Genomic DNA, 21048 nt, shown 5'->3' with positions numbered 1-21048 from the left:
AATGTCTGTTCGAAGTACTTATCCGGAACGAAATCCACCTAACACTGTCGTCTCTATGATCGCAATGTATACGGACACGTTCGACATCAGCCCCGACCAGTTCGTGAATTCTGGACTGCCTTGGCGTTAGCCGTGACGATCGCTCCCAGCTAACCACGCATCCCCAGAGGAGGCCGTGGAGTTATCGTAATCGTTAACGAGACTGCTGTCAGCGTGGTAAGATACCCGGGGGTCCCTCACCATTAACCTTCCGCTAACAAAGGCATTGCCACGTTCTTCGCTCCCGGCGCACCGAACCGCTCTCTCTCCCTTCCTTATTTATATGCATAACTCAGAAAAGGTGTAATGAAAATTTCACGGTCAACTCGATTATAAACGATCGCGCCGCGTCCCTCCCCAACCATTCCCTCCTTGGCCCTCTCTCTCGCTCCCGTTCGTGTCCCTGTCTCGCCCACCATCGTCCTTCCTCTTCTCGCTCACCTTCTCTTTCCCTTCCTCCGTCCTTCTCTCTCTTCGCCTCCTCTCTACGCTCGGTTCCTTCGATCTCTGTTACGCGTACCCGCTCCTCTGCCCCTCTCCGTCCCGCCCTATCGCCGTTTCACCTTCGACTCGAGATTTGATTGCTCCTCGTCCCCGCCGAGCGGTTCTAATCCCGAGTTAACGCTCCCCCCGTGCCCCGTTTCACGTTTTTCTCGCTCAACCCACGGCAACCATCATTCCTCCCTTTCCCAGTCAACGATCCTGGTATCGGTCCTGTTGCCGCGAGCCGCTCGCACGCGGGAAATGAGTTCTCCGAGGGATGAAGGCTGACAAATCCTATACAGTTATCGATAGCGTGACCAGCGATAAACCTTCCTCCCCTGACGACAGCGATCAGCTGGGACTCTAAGTTAGGGGAAGATGGTTGTAGACGACTAGGTAGCACGCGCCTCCTTCTCTCTTACTCCGTTTCAGGCCGCTCGCGCCCAGCCTGTTACCGATACCGGAGTGGAATTATTTGAATACCGCGGAGGCTCCGTCGGCTTCATCGTTCATCGATCGGAGATTATATTTATTGGACGGTTACCGTTAACCGGCTAACGTAATTCGACTTTTATCTCTAACGGCGGGGATGTACCGGTCTTTAGTTTGATTTAATCGACGCGATCCGACGATCGCGGCTCGTCTTTTTACGCGTAATTGAATATAAACCTGAGTGGAACGAGATACCGCCTGTGGTATATGGCGGAAGGCTATCTAATCGACGGTAAATAATTGATGGCTGCGGTTAACGTTGATTACAGATGCACAGCGCGCGCGCGCGCGCGCGGGCGCGGGCACGGGCGCGCGTGCTGGTGAAAAATTTCGGCCCTACCATCTTGTTGTTCGCGATTTTTGCCGAGCCGTCGTTTATATGGTGTGTAAACACACTGTGATTGGAAACTGAACGTTCCCCGGCGCGATAGAAGAATATAACCCATGATGCTTTCGCTCGTTAGGCAACCTGTTCAATTTAACAAACGGGACTATTATTATCTTGCTCAAATGAAATAGTCTCTAGTCAATTACTCGCTAAAAGCAAGTTTCCATGGCAATTACAAGAACAGTTTCTTCGTTCCAGCGATCGGTTCTAAATTTTCCGGCGATTTTCCCCGGGGGAAAATATGTTATTCCGCTCTTTGGGTGGCGCGAAACGAGATCCATGCTCCGAAAACCTTTTGGTCCGATTACCCGCCGCCCCTCTTTCCCGGTTTCGTTCTCACGCGGTCGAAATTAAAATTATTCCAGGGATACCGCCGCGCCGGGTATCGTTACGAGCCATTGTTGCCCGGGGAACGGCAATAAACCGCCGCGTAAAAAGCCGCGGAGACTTCGTGCCAGGACGATAAGAATGTAGGACGAAACTAGCAGGTGATCGTCGTGGGCATTGCCTCTCTCGGTGGTTCGTGATTTCGTGCCGGTCTCGAAACAATAAACAACCTACGGACTGCTCCCGAGGCACGAAGAAAAGCTGGAGCCTCGAGTGAAAGTGCACGGCATCCTAGTTCTGCGGTTCACCGGCCTACTCTGCGGCCTCCACGCCTGTTGGATTCCCCAAGATCCTCCGCGTTTCGTTTCGGAAGTTTTCTATCGTGGAATCTCATCGCTGATCATGAAATTCGTAGGTCTACCAGGAAACGAGAGAACACCTGGCTTCGTCCCGACCACACTCTTACAGATACAGACTTTTAAATGTCTAGAAATACCAAATTTCATCGAACGGTCGACTTGAATTTACATCGGACTCCAGAAGATCAGATCTGAATTCCTAGACCATTGCAAATTCCTGTAGACCGAATAATAATTATTCAACAAATAATACTACAGCAGAAATTGATATACTTCATGTACTATTCGAACGCGAGGAATCCACAGTATTTAGACCTAAAAACGAAACCAGGAGATTTTTCTAGGGCACTCTCGTATTCAATATCCTCTACTCCGTTTCAATTCCCGTATAATGCTTCGCTAATTAAAAGCTTTTTTCCGCGCAAAAACGAACGAGACCTATCGTTACCCGCGAATCACGCAAAAACGTAGCCGGCACGTCTAATTGCGCGCATCGAGCGTAGGAAGCCTAAATCGTTCCAGCGCAAGAACCGCTGCGCCGGCTGGAAGGTGTGCGAAGCAGGACGCAAAGGCGTCTGAACACCCACAGAAGTGTCCTCGGCGCACGGCGATTTGCAGCGTACGCGAAGCACATCCTCTCACGCGCGATCGTCCGGCATGCATTAGGGGTACCGTTGATGCTAATCTTTGGCGAACAATTACCCCGGCGGAACGACAGCGCGCCGGCAGTGTGTTTGCTTTGCCAGGCACGGATGGCTAGCAACAATCCTGCGGTCATGAGAATTGGGTAACCGATGCCACAGCGATATGCTCGCCGAAAGACGCCACGCGGCGAAATCGTAGACACCTATCGACGCCGAGGATTCCAGGGACGTGTCCGCGGATCGAGCGAGCAGCCGCTCGATAGCCGTGCGAAAACGGGGCTGCGAATGCGTGCGAGTATCGTGCAATTAACGCTTTATGTCCTGTTGCCTCTTCGGTCTTTTTAGGATCAAGGTAACGATCTATCGTTGTTCCCTGTGGAATGTTCACCGTAACGATCGATCCTTCCCGGCTTTTATCGCCTTCGAACGGGAAACGATCGTCTTAAAACTTCGCGACAAAAATTCGGGAAACCCATGAAATTCCAAATGGTTGATCCATGAAATGGTTCGGGATCGAGGATTTCGAGAAAAAAACGTTCGCCGAGAAATTCGAAGGATTCGAAACAGCGGGATCTTCGAAAGTCCTTGGAGGCTTCTCGGGCGCGCCATAAAATCGCTGATCCAGAAAGGATTAAAGTATCTAGCAAAGATGATTAGATTTTGTAAAAATCCTGTTCCATCCCGGGAGCGTCGTTCAATATCAACGCCGAAGGAGCTGGTTGGAACGCGGGCAACAAATAATTCCCGCTCTCGCGTGTTACCGAACCATCGCCGCCGTACGATAGAGGATCGCGAAACAGAAGCTTCTAAACGTGCTCGTCGAACAATATCCTCAGCCGGGAAACGATTCCGTGCAAATGAACAAACTCGGACGATCGGTTGCGCGCCGGTTTCTATTGAATCAACGAAGAAGGCGATCGGAATCCAGTAGTTTCGAGCGCCATTGTGCGCCGGAACGATCGCGCGGACGTGTTTGATCGATTCCCAGGCAAGATGGCCGCCGGACGACCAGCCGAACTGGCCCGGACTGGCCCAAGGTGCGCGTTCGTCCGCGAAAAACAAGGAAATGGTCTTATCCGACGCGCGTGTCGGCCACGATTGCGTAATCTCTGGGCCGCGTGACTCCGCCGGTGTCTCTGCCAGGCGGACGGTCTCTCTGTCATCGCGTGCCTCGGCTAGAGGCCGAACGCGGGACACACGCGTGCGCGTCCACGAACGGTCCAGCCTTACATACAGGGTGCTCGGAGAGTAACGAGTCGCGACAGCCAGCAATCGCAAGAAACATGCGTAATCCGTTCGATACGTCATTAGGCAATCCCCTTCGTTAAAAGTAATTGCCCAGAGTTCCACCTGCAGTTGGCAAGGAAACATTAACGAAACAATCTTACGAGCGTGTCAAAGAGATTCGCGTCTACCGACCTTATCCGTGAAACACGCTAGACAAGCGTCTATTCAGGAAATCGCGAACGGACATCGAGAGGTGTGAACATTTATCTAGAACGACCAGAAAAACGGTCGTGGGTGGAGGGTTACGGCGATAAAACACGTAGGTTCGAATTATGTACGACTACGATTGTCTATCGGAGAACCTGTCAGCCCCGACACCCCGGCTCATCGGGAATCGACGGGACCCGTCCGATCTCTTTTTTCTCCGCCGCCCTTTCTCTCTTTCTCTCTCGCCCTTTCTTCCTTTTTAAACGAGCCTGTCAGCCATTGAGGAAACACCCTGTATACATCGAGGGGGCCCCGGGTTCGGTAGTTGATTAGATTTAAAAGAATGCCCCGTCACCTGCACCGTTGAAAGGAGACTAGGGCCCACGGGGCCGGATGGTGGGGAGTCTCGTGCTCGGTAGAAGGAGAGGAACTCGGCGTGGAGAAGAGGGCGGGTGGGGGACAAGGAATCGGAGAAAGGGAAAAGAACGAGCGAGCGAAGGAGCGAGAAGGACAGCGCCGGCGAAAGAGCAAGAACAGAAGGAGAAGGTAGAGAGACAGTAGTGGGGATGCGATCGTGAGCAACGAGGGGCCCCGAGAGAGCATGAGGGCCCAGCGATCACTGACCGCTTTCGCCGATCCCAGCCGCCAGCTAGCCACCTTTCAGCGGCGCGGCCATCGGGGCATCCTCCTTCTTAAGGCTCATTCACATCGCGTCGCTAATCAAACCCGACAACCCGGCAGGAAAAAAAGTGGCGCTGGCAGTTCGGTTCCTCGAGAAATCATGGGAATTCGTTCTCTCCACCCCTCCTTGCATTCACCTCGCCAGCCACGCTCTCCGTTGCCTCTGCCTCTGTCCACCGCCGGTCCCCTTTTCTGCCTCGAGACGAGACGAGGACGACGACGACGATTCCGAGGCGGATAGGGCCCCGCAACGTTCGGTCGCGCAACGCCCACGGCGCGGCGGATGGATTCTACCGATGCTCGTTTACGCCGAAACCGCGAATTTTTGCCGGCCCCGTGACAGCGGGTAGGCGAAGGGTAAGGGCAGGACCCGGTAACGATCGATCCGCGTATCGACGAGTGCAATTAAACCGCGCCGGCTTAGATACTTGCAAATGAGGATTGGGAAGAAGGGGTGCGAGACAGAGAGGAAGGGAACCGCGGCTGGCGGGCGGGGGTAGGCAGCAGGAGAGGGAGGGGGGAACGAGTTTGCGACGTAACGAGCCGGGGACCGTGAACTTGGGTAGGTATACCGGCTGCCGCTGATGCGGGTCTCACGTATTACGTGTAATTGAACGACGGCGTTCCCGCCGCGGGGAAATAGGGAATGCTGCTGCCGCGGATCAAGTGCCAGTTCAAACGATGCCTGGTGGTGCGCGCGCGCCCCTGCCCTGCGCGATACGCGCTCGCGCGCGCCTGCCGATTGTTCATCGGGAATTTATGGACCACCGTGGAACATTTCGAGCAGCTTTTGGCCGGATCGTTAAGGATCCGAGGAGGAACGCGTTATCGAGGCAGTCGTAACAATTTGAAACGACGTCCGAGGGAAAAGCGTACCGTGGCTGGAAAGTGGAGAAAGTTGGAGCGTCCCTCTGGTATTAAGAAGTAAAGAAGTTCATTCTCTAAAAGTCCGGATTATCTGGAATGGGATAGCGACATAAATGTCGGGAATAAATTTTTAATTTCGAGATCTGGCCGGCGGATTTTTTCGAAGGCGCGCCTTTAAAGTTTCGCAGGAGAAATCCTCCGGAACCGGTCGTTCCGATCGATCACCGGTCGTTAGATGTTTCTTTCGGCCGACCGATCGAGTTCGATAAATTCTTGCGAGGTATATATCGGTGATTGTTATGGGACTGTTTTGATTTGGATCCGCGGACCGGCTAGGAACGACAATTCGGATGAGATCACGACTGGGCCCGGCGTCCGATCTCCGTGGAAGCGGACGACTTTTTCCGGGAAGAGCCGGGGAATTCTGTATAATGAGGAAGAATTGTGAGAAAGGACCTGAGGCGATCGGGGCGCAGTTAACTGGTTGCAGTTCTCGCTTTACGGCGAGTGATATATGGTTAATTCGCGAAACACCGAACACTCGGGCAATAACGTTACCGGCGCTCATTGACGACTAAAATGCAGACTATAGGCAATTACTGTGGCGCGAGGGAACCGCGCGCGGAAAGGTGAAATATTATACCGATTTATGCCCACGGCCTTGGCAAAGATCTTGTAATAAGGATCAATGAGCTCGCACGATAAAATACACCTCTGCCGTGGCTATACGCTTCCACGCCGCGGTTTATTCTCTCGAACGGGCTATTAATGACAATGAATACTATCCGTTATTTCGTTGCCCGCCCTCGGAACCCGTAATTATAAATCGTTCCGCTGAACGGTTGTCGACTGCACGACCAGTTCCCGGAGAAAATGTAAATACTGCGCGAGCATAATTCAAGGGGATGATGGATCGTACGAGCGCCGGCTCCAGATCGGGCGGACCACTTTCGCCGCCATATTGGCTTCTGCCAATTAAAACTGAGAAAGGAATCATTAGCGCGCGGATCGGTCCAAGATGAAACGGAAGGACACTGTTTACAGACTGTCTACATAGTATTAATAGCTATGATATACATCCAAACGAAGAATATCACTGTAGATTCTCCGCGAGCGACACTTCATGAGTAACTTAGTCCCAACGTGATTCTATCTGAAATTTTTTGGAAATGCAAATCATCGAAAACACCGAACGTGAAACGGATTAACACACCTCCGCCGAGAATCCGTAGCGTCTACGCGTTTCCCGCCGATAATACCTTCTAAGGGTTAATCGAAGTCATGTTGGCAGAGGGTTCGAACGGCGTGTATACGATTAAAAAAGATTACACGGGCCTCATTCGATAGATGAAGAGTTAAACGAGACAAACGCGCGCGCCCGCTCGGAATTGGAACGAATCGAGCGCGACGACGCGCTGGTCCCGGCATTCATTTTACTAATGATACTTTTATTGGGCCGATGAAAATGATGTATCCTCCTATTTGAATTTCGATGAGTAAATCAAGGCGGTCCGGGACGGGGACGTGCGTAGCAGAGAGAGGACGGCCTGCCAATGCCGGCCGGGCCCCTACTTTGGCCAGGTAAAGGTAACAAATCACTTTTCAACGACGGGAGATGGAACTACCGAGCACTGTTTTCTGAAAGGAGGCGGACATCCCTTTCTCGCCCCTCTAGCCTTTTCTCTCTCGCCCTTTCTCCTCTATCTTTCTCCGTGGGGAACCACTTGACGTGTCCCTAACACACGGTCCCTGACACAATGCGTCCGATCGTTTTACACTCAATGGGACGGGAATGCGCGAATCCCAAACAGCCCGTAAAGCTAATAATGACGCGGCGAAAAACCGGCCGTCAAAAGGGAGAGCATCTTTAACCCGGCGGCAATTAGAAAAGGCGACCGCGGTACACGCTCCTGTCGTCCTGGCGAAGGGAAAGAGAATTTCTTTTTCTTCTTTCGTTGGGATTCTGCGTGCCTTTCTACTTTCTACGATATTTCGGTGGTCGATTTATGCGCGCAACATATTATATTCGTTCATCTTTCATTAATTCTCACAAGGTTTCCTTACTACGAGAGCACACGGTAATCACGCCGACTTATAACTGAAGAAAGTTTAATATTAGCATTAAATGCGTGCATTCTTCCAGCGGCCGCTGAAGTTCTCGAACAAAGTACGACGCCGATGAGAACTCGCGCACAGTGACTCCGATATTTTCATTTACCCGCGTTTAAATCCTTTATAATACGACGATTTAATTGCTCGTCGGCTTATTTGCACAAAAACGAGCGCGTACGAGCGTTATTCCAATGTATATTCAACTATTAAGAAAATAGAAAGAGGTTTCTCATTTCCCAACGTTTCCGTCGATTCTCCCACAGGGCTGCCGCAATAAACGGCGGAACCGCCGCCGTCGTAGTAACGAGCGCGTAATCTCGCCGCGAAGAAACTAATTCGCGCCGGTCACCGGAGATTATCAGCCTCGCGCCGCTCGCCGTCGCGTCGCGTCGCGTTGCAATCGCCGCCCCGTCCCCGGACACGTTCAATTCTGCGAAAATCCGCGAGGATCCGCTGAAAAGAACAATGCCGCGCGCGTCCCGTGTAACATCAGATACACGGTCGCTCTCCCGTGTAGATTATAAATCGACGGGGAGGCCGGCCGGGCGAGAGAAAGGGTACCACGTAGGTAAAGAGACCCGGAGGAGGCCGGGGACAGACAGATAGAGAGAGAGAGAGAGAGAGAGTGAGAGAGAGAGAGAAAAAGAGAGAGAAGAAGAGAGAGAGCGACGGCGAGCGAAAGACCGATAGAGAGAAAGAGATAGAGGGAAAGAGAAAAAGAGACGACGGAAAGAAAGATCGGGAGCGAGAGAGAAAAAACGAGAGGAACGGCTAGTTGCAAAATACTAGCCGGGGACTCGCGACAACTGGAATGCGAATGGGAACGGGATTCGCACAAAGGCATTGAGCAAACATTCTTTTTCGTGGTTTCATTCTTCGTGACAGAATCGTAGAAAACGATGTGAGAACAGATGACGGTGAGGCAAGGTTTCACGGACGAATCGAACGGCAATACGGCAAAAGGGATGCGGGGTGGGACGAGCAGGGGCGGGGGGGTTAGGGGCAAAGGGGTACGAAGAGAGGAAGAAACGAGAGAACGAGGGAGAGAGGAGTGGTGAAACCGTGGAACACGAGATGCGCGCGGGGGAGGGGTGCGCGAGCGAGCGACCAAGGGAGAGAGGGTTGGGGGAGAGGGACGAAGGCAGCAGACACGGGAGGAACTGGCGGGACGAGGAGCGACGGTTGTGCCCGTGGAAAGGAACGCGGGAGGAGGACGGAGAGAAAGACACGGGAACGTGGTGGATGGAGGCTGCAGATGCTGAGGAGCCACTGTAAGGGCCCGGAGAGTGTACCTGTCTTGTTTTTATAGGCTTGCCAGAACGTCGGGCCCCGGCCACGGAGGACGACGACGACGAACGAGAGAACCGGGCCCCGAGTGGGGGAAGGAAGGACGACTGGGACGCGAGGCGCGGCGAGGAGAGGCCGGCGACCGGTGGGCGGAGGGGCGAGGGTAGCGGTGCCAGTTCGGGCCTTACAACTTGCCAACCAGTCCTCGGAGAACCGTGGGTCTTACCGGAGCCGTATATACGTGTATATTAAAAGCGCCCGTGACTTTTCGCCGTTCCTTGGGATTTTTCTCCGTCGCCTGTACTACACACGCACCCACGAACGCACGCACTAACGCACTGACGCACGCACGCGCGCGCGTTCGCTCGCTCGCACGCAATACACCCGGTACCGTAGAGATATTTATACGTATATATGCATACGCTCGGTATATATAGGTGTATACGTATGTGTATGTGTGTATACGCGTGCACATGCACACATAGGCAGAGTTACATACGTATATGTACATATTGATAATCTTGGGAGGTCGGTGAACCCATACGGTCGCTCTCTCGCGCGCGCGCGCGCGCGTTCGCGAGCTTTCCTCGTCGCACACCGTGATCGTGTGTGTCTGTGTGTGTATGTGTGTGTGTGGCGATCTTGTTCGGGAGTAGCCTGTGTCCCGAGGATGAAATCTCCAGGATTATAGGAGAGCTTAGCTGGCCGAGAGAAGAGATCGCCGGAAGAAGGATATCGGGGGGGTACGTTGACCGGGTGGCGGTTACGGGATTCGCGTTGCCCGCGAGAGGACCGGGAGATGAGAACCGAGGCCTCCGAGGGGATACCAGTGACATGGACGACGTGAGGTAAAGGAGATCGCTGTCCAAGTGGTAGCCAAGGATTTAAATGGATCGTGGCCGGTTCCGCGACAGATAGGAGACCCCCGGCGATCTGCTGGATAGGGACATCGGAACGGGATTTGATGGGAGATTGAGACACCGGGATAGAACTAGAGAGAAAGTTAGAGAGAAAGAGAAAGAAGGAGAGAGCGCGGGAGAGAGAGAGCACGAAGGAAAGGGAAGGAAAGTAAAGAAGCTAGAGAGAAAGGCAGAAGGGCGGAAAGATGCGGGGCAGTCCTGCCTTCCTCGCCATATTACTGGGCACAATATTCGGTGTCCTCGGCGCGTCCCTCAGCAAAGCGTTGAGGTACAAAGCGCCGGACGAGTGCAAGTGGGTAGCGACCGGCGACACCGAGGACGACGTATCGCTGGTCTGCCGCCTGCGTACGATCAACAGCGAGCTGGAGAACACGAACTTTAGCGTGATACAGCCCCAGCACACGGTCCGCTTGCGGCTCGAATGCAGCGACGCGTTGTTCTACCAGAGCTCGCTGAGCGCGGGCAGCTTCAGGCCGCTGGTCGAGCTCCGGGAGCTGGTGATCGAGTATTGCAAGATCGGCAATCTGTCCGACGACGCGTTCAAGGGGTTGAAGGAGCTCAGGAATCTGACCGTCAGAACGCACAACACCGACTGGTCGGCGATGGCGTTGGACGTGTCCGCTGGGGCGTTCACCGACGAGCTTAGACAACTGGAAAAGCTCGATTTAGGGGAGAACAATATGTGGAGCATACCGGAGGGCACACTGTGCCCCCTGGTTAACCTAGAGATACTGAACCTGACGCGTAATCGGCTCAGGGAAGTGACCAGCTTCCGGTTCAACGGGGTAGCCAGGTGCCTGTCGAACCTGAAAGAGCTGGACTTGAGCAACAACAGCGTTGAATCGTTGCCGAGCGCCGCGTTCTCCGGACTAACCAGGCTACACAGCTTGGACCTGCGTTGCAACGCCATCAGCTTCATGGCGGACCGCGCGTTCGAGGGACTCTCATCGTTGGCCATCTTGAGGCTCGCGGACAACCGGCTCGCCAGCCTGCCGCCGGAATTGTTCAGCGACGCGAGGAGCATACAGGAGATTCACTTGAGGAACAACACGTTGAACGTGTTGCCTCCGGGTTTGTTCAGTGAACTGACGCAATTGTTGGTGCTTGATCTAGCTCACAACGAGCTGACCGCCGAGTGGGTGAACGCGGCTACGTTCGGTGGTTTGGTACGTCTGGTGGTGCTCGATCTCTCGAACAATCGTATCGGCCGTTTGGATCCGACGGTGTTCCGCGACCTCTACAGCCTGCAGATACTCCGGCTGCAGGAGAATCTGCTCGAAAGCCTGCCGGAGAACACGTTCTCCGCGCTCTATAATCTACACACGTTGCTGCTCAGCGATAATCTGCTGACCGTTATCGACGCGACCACGCTCAGCGGCCTCTACGTGCTGAACCTCCTCTCGCTGGACAACAACCGGCTGCACACGATCCACCCGAGCTCCCTGAGGAACGCTTCCTCCCTTCAGGAGTTCCACCTGAACCGTAACCAACTGAAATCGGTGCCGGACGCGCTGAAAGCCACACCCCTGCTGCGTACCCTCGACCTCGGCGAGAACCTCATCTCGGAGATACCGACCGGCACGTTCGACCACGTGGCGCAGCTCTACGGGCTGCGGCTCACCGAAAACCACATCGGGAACCTGACCAAGGGCGTGTTCGATCGTATCAAAGAGCTGAAGATATTGAATCTCGCGATGAACCGGATACAGTACATCGAACCGGGCACCTTCGACGAGAACCTGAATCTGCAAGCGATACGGCTGGACGGGAACCAACTGACCGACATCGCCGGGCTGTTCACCAATCTGCCGAACCTGGTCTGGCTGAACGTCAGCGACAACAAATTGAAATGGTTCGACTACGCGATGATACCGACCGGTCTCCAATGGCTCGATATCCACTCGAACGAGATACGGGAGCTGGGCAACTATTTCGAGATCGAGAGCCAGCTGCAGCTAAGCACCTTCGACGCCAGCGAGAACAAGCTCACCGAGATCACCGGGAACGCGATACCGATGAGCGTGGAACGGCTCTATCTGAACGACAACCAGATATCCAAGGTTCAGAGCTACTCGTTCTTCAAGAAGCCTAACCTGACTCGCGTGGATCTCAAGGGGAACCACATCAGGAACCTGGAACCGTACGCTTTGAGGATCAGCGCGGTACCACCGGACAAACCTTTGCCCGAGTTTTACATCGGTGACAATCAGTACCTGTGCGACTGCACCATGGAATGGTTACAACGAGTAAACAGGCAGAACCAGAGCAGAGTGCAGCCGAGAGTGATGGACTTGGAGAGCATCTACTGCGAGCTGCTCTATGACCGCGAGCACGCGTTCGTGCCGTTGGTCGAGGCGTCTCACTCGCAGTTCCTCTGCAAGTACGACACCCATTGTTTCGCTCTGTGCCACTGCTGCGACTTCGACGCGTGCGACTGCGAGATGACCTGCCCGCTGAACTGCACGTGCTACCACGATCAGTCGTGGTCCGCGAACGTGGTCGACTGCTCTAACGGCGGCCACGTGAGCAAGCTGCCCGAACAGATACCCATGGACGCGACCAGACTCTACCTGGACGGGAACGATCTGAGGCTGGTCTCCAGCCACGCGTTCATCGGCCGCAAGAAGCTCAAAGTTCTCTTCCTAAACTCATCCAACATCGAGATCGTGCAGAACCGTTCGTTCAACGGTCTCAGGGACCTGGAGGACCTCCATCTTCAAGACAACCGGATCAGGGAGCTACGGGGACACGAGTTCGAGGGACTGGACGCGCTCAAACAGCTCTACCTCCAAAGGAACAAGATAGTTTCCATCGGGAACGACACGTTCGCGTCGCTGAGATCGTTACGCGTGCTCCGGTTGGAGAACAACCGGCTGACGACCCTGGCCGTGTGGACGTTGCCCGGTTCGATCGAAGTCAGCCTGTCCGGGAACCCGTGGTCCTGCGAGTGCGACTATCTGCAGAGTTACCGCGAGTGGATCCGCGAGCCGAGCGTGCAGGTGACGGACGCGTCTTCGTTGCGGTGCGTGTACAACGTGACAGAGTTCGAGGCGTTCGGTGACGAGGTGTTCGCGGACAACGAGTTTGGTTTCCTGGTGACCGGTGAGAAGGAGAAGATCAACGAGACAGAGGTGTGCTCGGGTGCGGCGAGTATCGATAACGACGCGCACCGGAACTACACGAAGACCATCATCGAGAAACAGGTCCTGCAGGACTACCTGCCGCTGCTGGTCGCGACCCTGGTCGGCTCTCTGCTGGTCATGCTGGTCTGCATGCTCGGCTTCGTGTTCCGGCAAGAGTTGCGCGTGTGGTTCCACTCGCGTTTCGGCGTGCGGATATTCTACAGGAACCACGAGGTAGACAGGGACGACCGGGACAAGCTGTTCGACGCTTTCGTCAGCTACAGTTCCAAGGACGAAGCGTTCGTTGCCGAGGAACTGGCGCCCGTCCTGGAGATGGGAAACCCGTCCTACAAGCTCTGCCTGCACTACAGGGATTTTCCCGTCGGTAGCTTCATAGCGGACACCATCGTGCAGGCAGTGGAATCTTCGAGGCGAACGATCATGGTGCTCTCGGAGAACTTCATCAAGTCCGAGTGGTGCCGTTTCGACTTCAAGTCCGCGCACCACCAGGTGCTGCGCGACAGGAGGCGCAGGCTGATCCTGGTCCTGGTGGGCGACGTTCATCAGAGGGACCTGGACCCGGACATCAGGCTATACTTGAAGACCAACACGTACTTGCAATGGGGCGACAAGCTGTTCTGGGAGAAGCTGCGGTTCGCGTTGCCCGACGTGCCCAACAACCAGAGGACCACGCAGAGGACGAGGCAGCCGCCACCCGTCCGACGGCAGCACAACAACAGGACGTCGAACGGATCGCGCACCGTCTCCGTGCACATATGAACTGTTTCAACGGATTGTCTTTACTTCGGTGTCTAGAGAAGTGGTTCGTGCATTAGTGTGCGCGTGCGGTTTGCGTGTACGAGTGTGCGTTCGCGCCCGTAGGTGTCCTGTTGTTCCGCGCGTGCAGCGTTACGTGCCGCGGGAGCGCGCACGGTTTCTTTTCTGGCTCGCATCGCGTGGGCGTCGCGAATCCGACGACGACGAGTCGCGCAAAAGGAGACGGAGCGGCGCGAGCCGCCACCCCTCCGGTGTTACAGTGCATTCCCACTACGTTGGTGCAATACGTGGCTGATAGAGTGTGTAAATACGAGCGAGGATTTCTATAATGTATACATTGTACATCGACCGGATATATCGAGTGTGTACGGAGGGGAGTAGTGTTTTGTAAATAGACCGAAAATTCCAGTGGAAATATATATATAAATATGTATGTATATTTAAGGTGCTTTCCCGTGTGAATGGGATTAAAAAATGAAGACTTTAGCGTCCCGGTGTCTGTATATTGCCAGCGAAGTCAGTGAGTCGATAGATAGCTTAAAAGTCAGTTGTTTGTAAATACCGTGCCGTGTTTTCCCGTACTTCTCTGGAGACCGTTCCGCGGCTCGATCGTTCGAGCCCGCGGTTCGTTTTATTGTAGGGATTATTGTGCTAACGCGAAACGATTCGATCTCGCCTCCTTCTTTTTCTCTTTCCCGTTTGCTCTCTGAAGCCGAGTAATGGGAAGGAGGAAAAGCCGGAGAGAGAGGGAGAGAAAGATTCTTGCGGCTCCGTACTACGGCACGCTCGCCGTGTGCCATTTTTCTCGTTTTGCCGAATTCTTCTTCCCTTTTGCCTTAACTGCGCTCGCCGTGTCGCGAGACGAGCACGAGAGTAAGAGAGAGGACGATTCGACGTCGGTCGGGTGTGCGACGGGTCGGACGGGCCTCGAGGAATCGAACGACGGACCGCGATTCTTCGATTGTCGCTCGAATGGTCGACGGAAGACGCCGGAAAACGGAACGGAGAACGTCGGAGACGTTTACGAAACGGTCGCAACGGATTCCTCGAGCCGGATGAACGGTCGTAAAACCCGTCGGACGGTCGTCGGACCGAGCCGTTCGCTCGTCGAACAGCAACCGGTGGCTCAGCGCGAGTAAGCTGACAGTGATACCACTTCCTAATCGTAGCTATCAATGTGTATTTAATTTGTATCGGGCTGGCCGAAAAGTCTTCTCGTCCCCGTGCGTGCCCCGAATAAATGGATTGTGTTGGAAAGTGAAAATTTGTCGGACCACATTAGTGACGCCCCGGTTAACACGTTGACTGCCGATGCCGTGTTCCAGTGTCACACGGAATATACATTTAGAAGTACGCGTAGATTGTTTTCGATCGGATTGCGGTATTTCGTGGTCAGCCGTGGTTCCTTCCGCGTATTCGATGGATCGGCGTGACAGAATTGTAACGTGTATGTTAGATAACTGTAAACAATGGAACTGTCTCGGCAGCGAACGTGTTAATCGATTTTAATTGAACGCTTCAACCGCCGCCGGCTGTTTAATAGTCCTTTAAAAATCTGTGATCAGCTGATTAATTTCTAATAAATCTTTTAATGGAAACCATTGTCAGAATCGTAAACCAGTTGCCTCGAGTATATTAACCCACAACTTCTTCCGGATTATTTAACCTTTGTGCACCGTTCAGTATACTTTAACGCAGCTACGACTTGTCGTTGTATTGTAGATTTTTGTGTGAATATATATTTCCCGGGAAATTTTGTTCATTTCTTGCAAATTCCACAAGTATACAAGATCTGCTGTCCACTTTTTGAGTTAACTTGGAAGACTACTAATGCTACTGGCATACAAACGGAACATGAGGGTTAAAAGAAAATCTTTCAACTTCCTTTGAACACTTAAAAGACCGCATACGAAATTTCTCGTTTCCATTTTCGTCCATAATTTGTACACATATTTGAATATGTTTGTACTACATATTCAAAAGTATTATCAATACACGCGACAAGACATTCCTGCCACTCTACATGCTTTATTTTCAAATGAAACTCAATCGTCCATCTCACAAGAAACATGAAAATCACAACCGAGAAATTGCTGTCATTTAAGGGTAAACGCAAACCAGACAAACATCCCAATTAACTTTTCAGTGGGCAAAGTGTCGACGAAATGGAAAGCTCGTCGAACACATAAAAACGAAAGCAAGACTTTTCGACCGACCAGATACTCGGAGACCGGCCGACGGCGAATCTTCGGATCGTGACGCTGGTCACCGCCGTAGCCGCGATCGATTTGTAAAGTATTATAATTGCGTGCGTCTAATTCTTATTTATTTCGTCCCCGAGCGTTCACAGGGGCGGTTAACCCTGCTACGGTCCTCAGTGTCACTGCAATTTCGAAATATTACTAAAACAATAAGATCAAACTGTCTAACGATAATTTTCACACGCTGTTCTCCAATTTGAAACTATTCCCGACGAAATCAGAACGCGACTGAACTGCATGAGAAATCAGAGGAAACGTGCTAGCGAAACGAAAACGTGAAAAAATATTCAAAGAACGCAGCAGGGTTAGCCGCGTGTTCCAACGACCGAACGAAACCGCGTTTACCCTGTTCGGTCGCGTGGTTCTTTCACACTTTGTGTCTCGAATTTCGGCAGCCATTTTGTCCGGTAGTCTTGCCACGGCGAACGATTAATCGCTCGTATGATCGGGCGTAGAGAAAATTCGCGGCGACGCAGGAATTCTACGCCTCCACGTTCCCCCCTTCGCCCGTTTCAACCGCCGTTCCGCCCCAGGAAACGATGAATCAAAAGTTCACGTGCAATTCCGGCGCGCCGAGTGCCCCGCGTCCGTCGAACACGGAGCGCGCCGCGTCACGCGGGGAAACTAAAGCGCCGCTATAAATAATTGAAATGTAATGTACAAACGTGGAACAATTCTACACCCGAACCACCCCCCCAGCTTTCCTCGCAAGCTCATCGATGTTTCTCGCAGATATGTTTCTTTTTTCGCAACCCTTCGCCCCCCAACCGACGACAACGACGTGAAAGATATTACTAGAATAAACATCTGTGACTGAAACAATAAAATGCTCTATTTTTATGTTTTTTTCTTTTCGACACCTTGATATGTCTTTCACCGATTCCGTCTTTGGTCCTGTTTCTGGGTATTTACGACGGTTCATCGGATTTCGATCGGAAGAGTTTTAGAGGACGAAACCGAATCGCGCAGCTCAATGATCCCGGTGATCGTTAGATCGAAGCGAGTCGACAATCACATGTATGCACGGAATATCGGGGATAACTGTGTATTACACAACCTAGGAGAAAGTTTGTCCATTCTATTGCGGTTTTGTGGTCGACCGAAGTTTTTTCGGAGGATTCAATTTGATTCAATTAAACCGAGTGTCGCTTGAATTTGTACCGTTCCCTTAAGGCGCAAGAAACTCTGTACGGTATGAAAAAGATTACTACGCTCTTTTTGCGCCCTGTAGTTAATTGGAGTCTCTTAATGAATTCGGTATTATTTTTACAAGTTTCGCTGAACCGCAATGTTATCCATTCCGTTCAGAATGAAGTAATAAAGTCTGTCAACGTGCGGATATTTACTGCTTCGTGGGAAACCGTTTTCAACTAAACACCGCGGAATCGGACACCCGACGGAATGCGTAAATATTGATTAACCCTTCAGGGACGACGTTGATCCGATGAATATTCAATCATTTTCTTCTTGTCTGGAGACAAAGGTAGATAACGAATGATCTTAACACTAAAACTACCAGACAGGTCAAAATGACCCATTTCTGATTCCTTCTTTTGAAATTATTAGAAAGATAATAAATGTTTCTTTGAGAAATTATTAAAGAAACTGATTTAGTAGTGCGCAAACTAGATTGTAAATTAATTAAAGCTCCAGTAGATACACCCTTGGAGCTTCTGTGAAGGAATTTCAAGAAGTCAATTTAACTGCTTGATAGTTTCAGTGGTAAAAGATCGAAATAATCAATGGAGTACGCCAGTTTAGCAGGATCCAAAACACACTACATTTCTGACCGTTCGAATTCCGTGCGGAAAATATCGAAGGGTACATGGGATTGGATGTTGTTGTGGAAAAGTTAAACACTGAATTAAAACGGTTGATCCGATCGCCAAAAATACGTCCGGGAATGCCAGAGAGAAAATAATAAAAGTACGCGGAGTCCTGTCGCCGTGCCGGCTGCCTTTCACGTGGAATTTCAGCTGCGAGACAATACCTTATGCTAATCGAGTCACGTCTGTTTACATTGTCATCACGTTTCGTTACCGTTACATCGGCGGAATAAGTAATGCCCAGCTCATTGTAATAGAAATCAGATAGTTTGGCGGAGGACTGAAGTCGTCGGGGAACCGTTCGACTCTGTCTTTGATCATTCTCGTTACGACAACGTTATTTGCGCGAGGCAGCACCGAACGGAAGCTGGATACCGGGGAATTCGAACGGCGCCGTTCACTGGCGTTTAGCTGTTCGGATATGATTAAACCGCGCGCTCCAATTAATCGGCAAAAATGTGGGAGCTGAATAGACTGTGAAAACGATTATGTAAAACCGACGCGAGAAAGTGCACGAGCGCGGTCTGGAAGAAAGTCATTCCGTTCGTTTTCTGTTTTGAAGGTGTCGAGGTGTTCCGATAGATTTGTTCTGCGTTATCTTGATGAGCACGGTTCGAATTCGCTTCGTTTATTCCGTGACTGGGACGGGGACCTGTTTCTCAGAGGAGAAAATTAATGGGAATTCATTTTATTTGCCCGGTGTTTTATCGTGTTCGCTTTTACACGCGGTTCCGAACGTGTTTGAAATGTACATGTTGCTTCGGTATGTATTAATCTGGGATCTTGGGAAACGAACTCGGGAATTCAGATTGAATTAATTGAAGATTCAAAGATTCAAAGACTCAAAGATTCAAAAATTCAAAGTTTTAAAGAGTTAAAAATTCAAAGCTTCAAAGATTTAAAGGTTCAAAGATTCCAATATTAAAATATCCAAATATTCAAAAATTCAAACATTTAAACATCTAAACATTCAAACATTCAGAGGTCCAAAGCTTCAAAAGCAGTTCTTTCACACAAAAACAGCAATCTATTTTAATTATAACTCCAAGAAGCTCGTATCACCTTTCACAATTCCACCTACACCGAAACAAAACATTCACCATCCATCGACCAAAATTTCCGAAGCACAACGAAACGAACAACAATCTACCAACCAACAACTCGTTTATGCGTCAAAGCGTGTCCGCGTGTCCGCGTTGCGACGATAAATCTTTGTAAATGGCCGGCCCTCTAAACCGGTAACTAGGCCAGCCAGGAACGATCTTCGGTAAATTTGATCGGCACACACGTTACCGAGTCGAGCCGAGTGTTTACAGAAGACGAGAAACTCCGTGGTCTGGCCGTCATAATTGAATTAGCCGCGGCGCGAGGTTCCATCCGTCGATCGTCGGTTTCTCGATCGTTCGGGCTCGAACAATCAGAGAAAGGGGATCACCGAGCGTATCTGGCGTCGAAATGCCAGGGATTAAAGCGTCCGCCGTGCGCGCGTCGCCGGCCGTCTATGATTGCGCCCGAGTGTAATCGGCGCGCGAGAATCGCGTGGCAATTGCATTGATGCACAAGGGATATGACGCAAAAGCCGTCGATTGCGGCGCGGCGGCCGCCGCGATATTATGAATAACGCAAATATGTGTCACGGGCCGGCGTGCAATCACGATTACGTGAATTATGGAAGAACCACGGTTATAGAGGGCGAGAGAGAAAGGAAAAGAGACGGGGGGAGAGGATAAAGTCCCACCCAGCAGGCGCGCAACTCAACGCGAAGATAGAGAGTGCGCGTTTTGTGGTTTGCTTAATGGGATTCGGAGTTCGCATTGTGCGCCAGTCATTTCCAGTAATAATTGTAATCGCGGTTTCCTAAGGTTCCCGTAACCCGTTCCCCGGTAGCTGGAACAATCATCCACCAATCAATGAGTCACATCGATGCGCGCGAAATCCCATTCGCCCGCGGCCGGCGTAAAGGACAACGGTTTTTCATTAACCGTTCGTTCGTTTGAACTTTTTCACCCTTTCTCCGACGGGAAGATTGAACGACCGTGTGTTCGGGTTGTGTAATCCCAGCTCAAATAACCGGGACCGTTCGTTTCGGTGTGACTCTCGCGTGCGCGCGCGCTTGCCTTAACGCTACAGTCAAAATATTGGCTCGGCAAACAGGGGTGCGATGTCGGGATCGTTTCCAGTGTATTTATCACGGGTTTAAATGCACCGCGCGACGGCGATTCTACAACGAGGAAAATAAAGCGTTATGGTTTAAAGTGTTTTCGGAAGACGCCCGGTTTTCGGGGAAATTGAATTTAACGGTTTGGACTCGCGTGTTATACGAATTTGCTCTGCCGCGGGAGTGTTTGCAGGGAGAATTAATGCCGAGTGTTTAGAGGCAAACGGCGATTCCGTGCTCCCACTGTTTGCGTTTGAAAATTAACGACTGCCGCGGAGGAATTATGAAAATGATCGGACTGTATTCACCGGGACAAATGTAACGCGCCGAAAGAGGGATGATCCTGCGTTCGTAAATAAATCGGGAGCACGCGTAATATAAGATCCTTCAGAAATACACCGCGCTGCTCGACCAAAAAAAAGTCGGATTCTATAATTGGCGAGTGTAAATTCGAGAAGTTTACTGCTACGAGACCGTTTATAGGAAGAATAAATACAGGGTGCGCACTCGGGGCGAACGGCCATACCCGGCGGCAGAAAATAAAGGAGAACTTTTATAGCATAATTTTCGAGAAAATTGAATTTAACGATTAGCGCACACGAGCTATGAAAATTTACAGTTACGACTGTCCGGGGTTTGATAAATCCTACGCGCGGCCTGTTTGCGGCCCAATAAAATTACCTCTCGCGATAGTCATTTTATCAATTCCAATATCAGCCACCGGCGCGAAGACCAATAATTATGCAAAGCGCATGCTCGACTAACGAAAGTATCATTCGCGTGGCTCGCACAATGCGAAACAGAGCCGGGGACCGCTTTCTCGCGCGACTCGAGCCCGCATGGAAGCCAGCGCGCCGGCGTTGTCGGGCAA

At 51.7% G+C, this 21048-nt stretch overlaps 2 protein-coding genes across 4 annotated transcripts in view; one reads left to right on the top strand and one right to left on the bottom strand.

Annotated features, from left to right (window-relative positions):
• The window catches only part of Su(var)3-3 (lysine-specific histone demethylase Su(var)3-3), a 134556-nt gene that overhangs the window by 60870 nt on the left and 52638 nt on the right, over positions 1-21048 (bottom strand). The window lies entirely within an intron of this gene.
• Positions 10219-13938, top strand: Tollo (Toll-like receptor Tollo). Its single transcript, XM_031974537.2, has one exon. The coding sequence runs from the start codon at positions 10219-10221 to the stop codon at positions 13933-13935; it is 3717 nt and encodes a 1238-aa protein (XP_031830397.1). The 3' UTR covers positions 13936-13938.

Source organism: Nomia melanderi, chromosome 12 (assembly GCF_051020985.1).
Source record: "Nomia melanderi isolate GNS246 chromosome 12, iyNomMela1, whole genome shotgun sequence".
Classification (NCBI taxonomy): Eukaryota; Metazoa; Arthropoda; class Insecta; order Hymenoptera; family Halictidae; genus Nomia; species Nomia melanderi.
The sequence above is the reverse complement of the archived record's forward strand: the minus strand, read 5'-3'. Positions and strand labels throughout refer to the sequence as shown.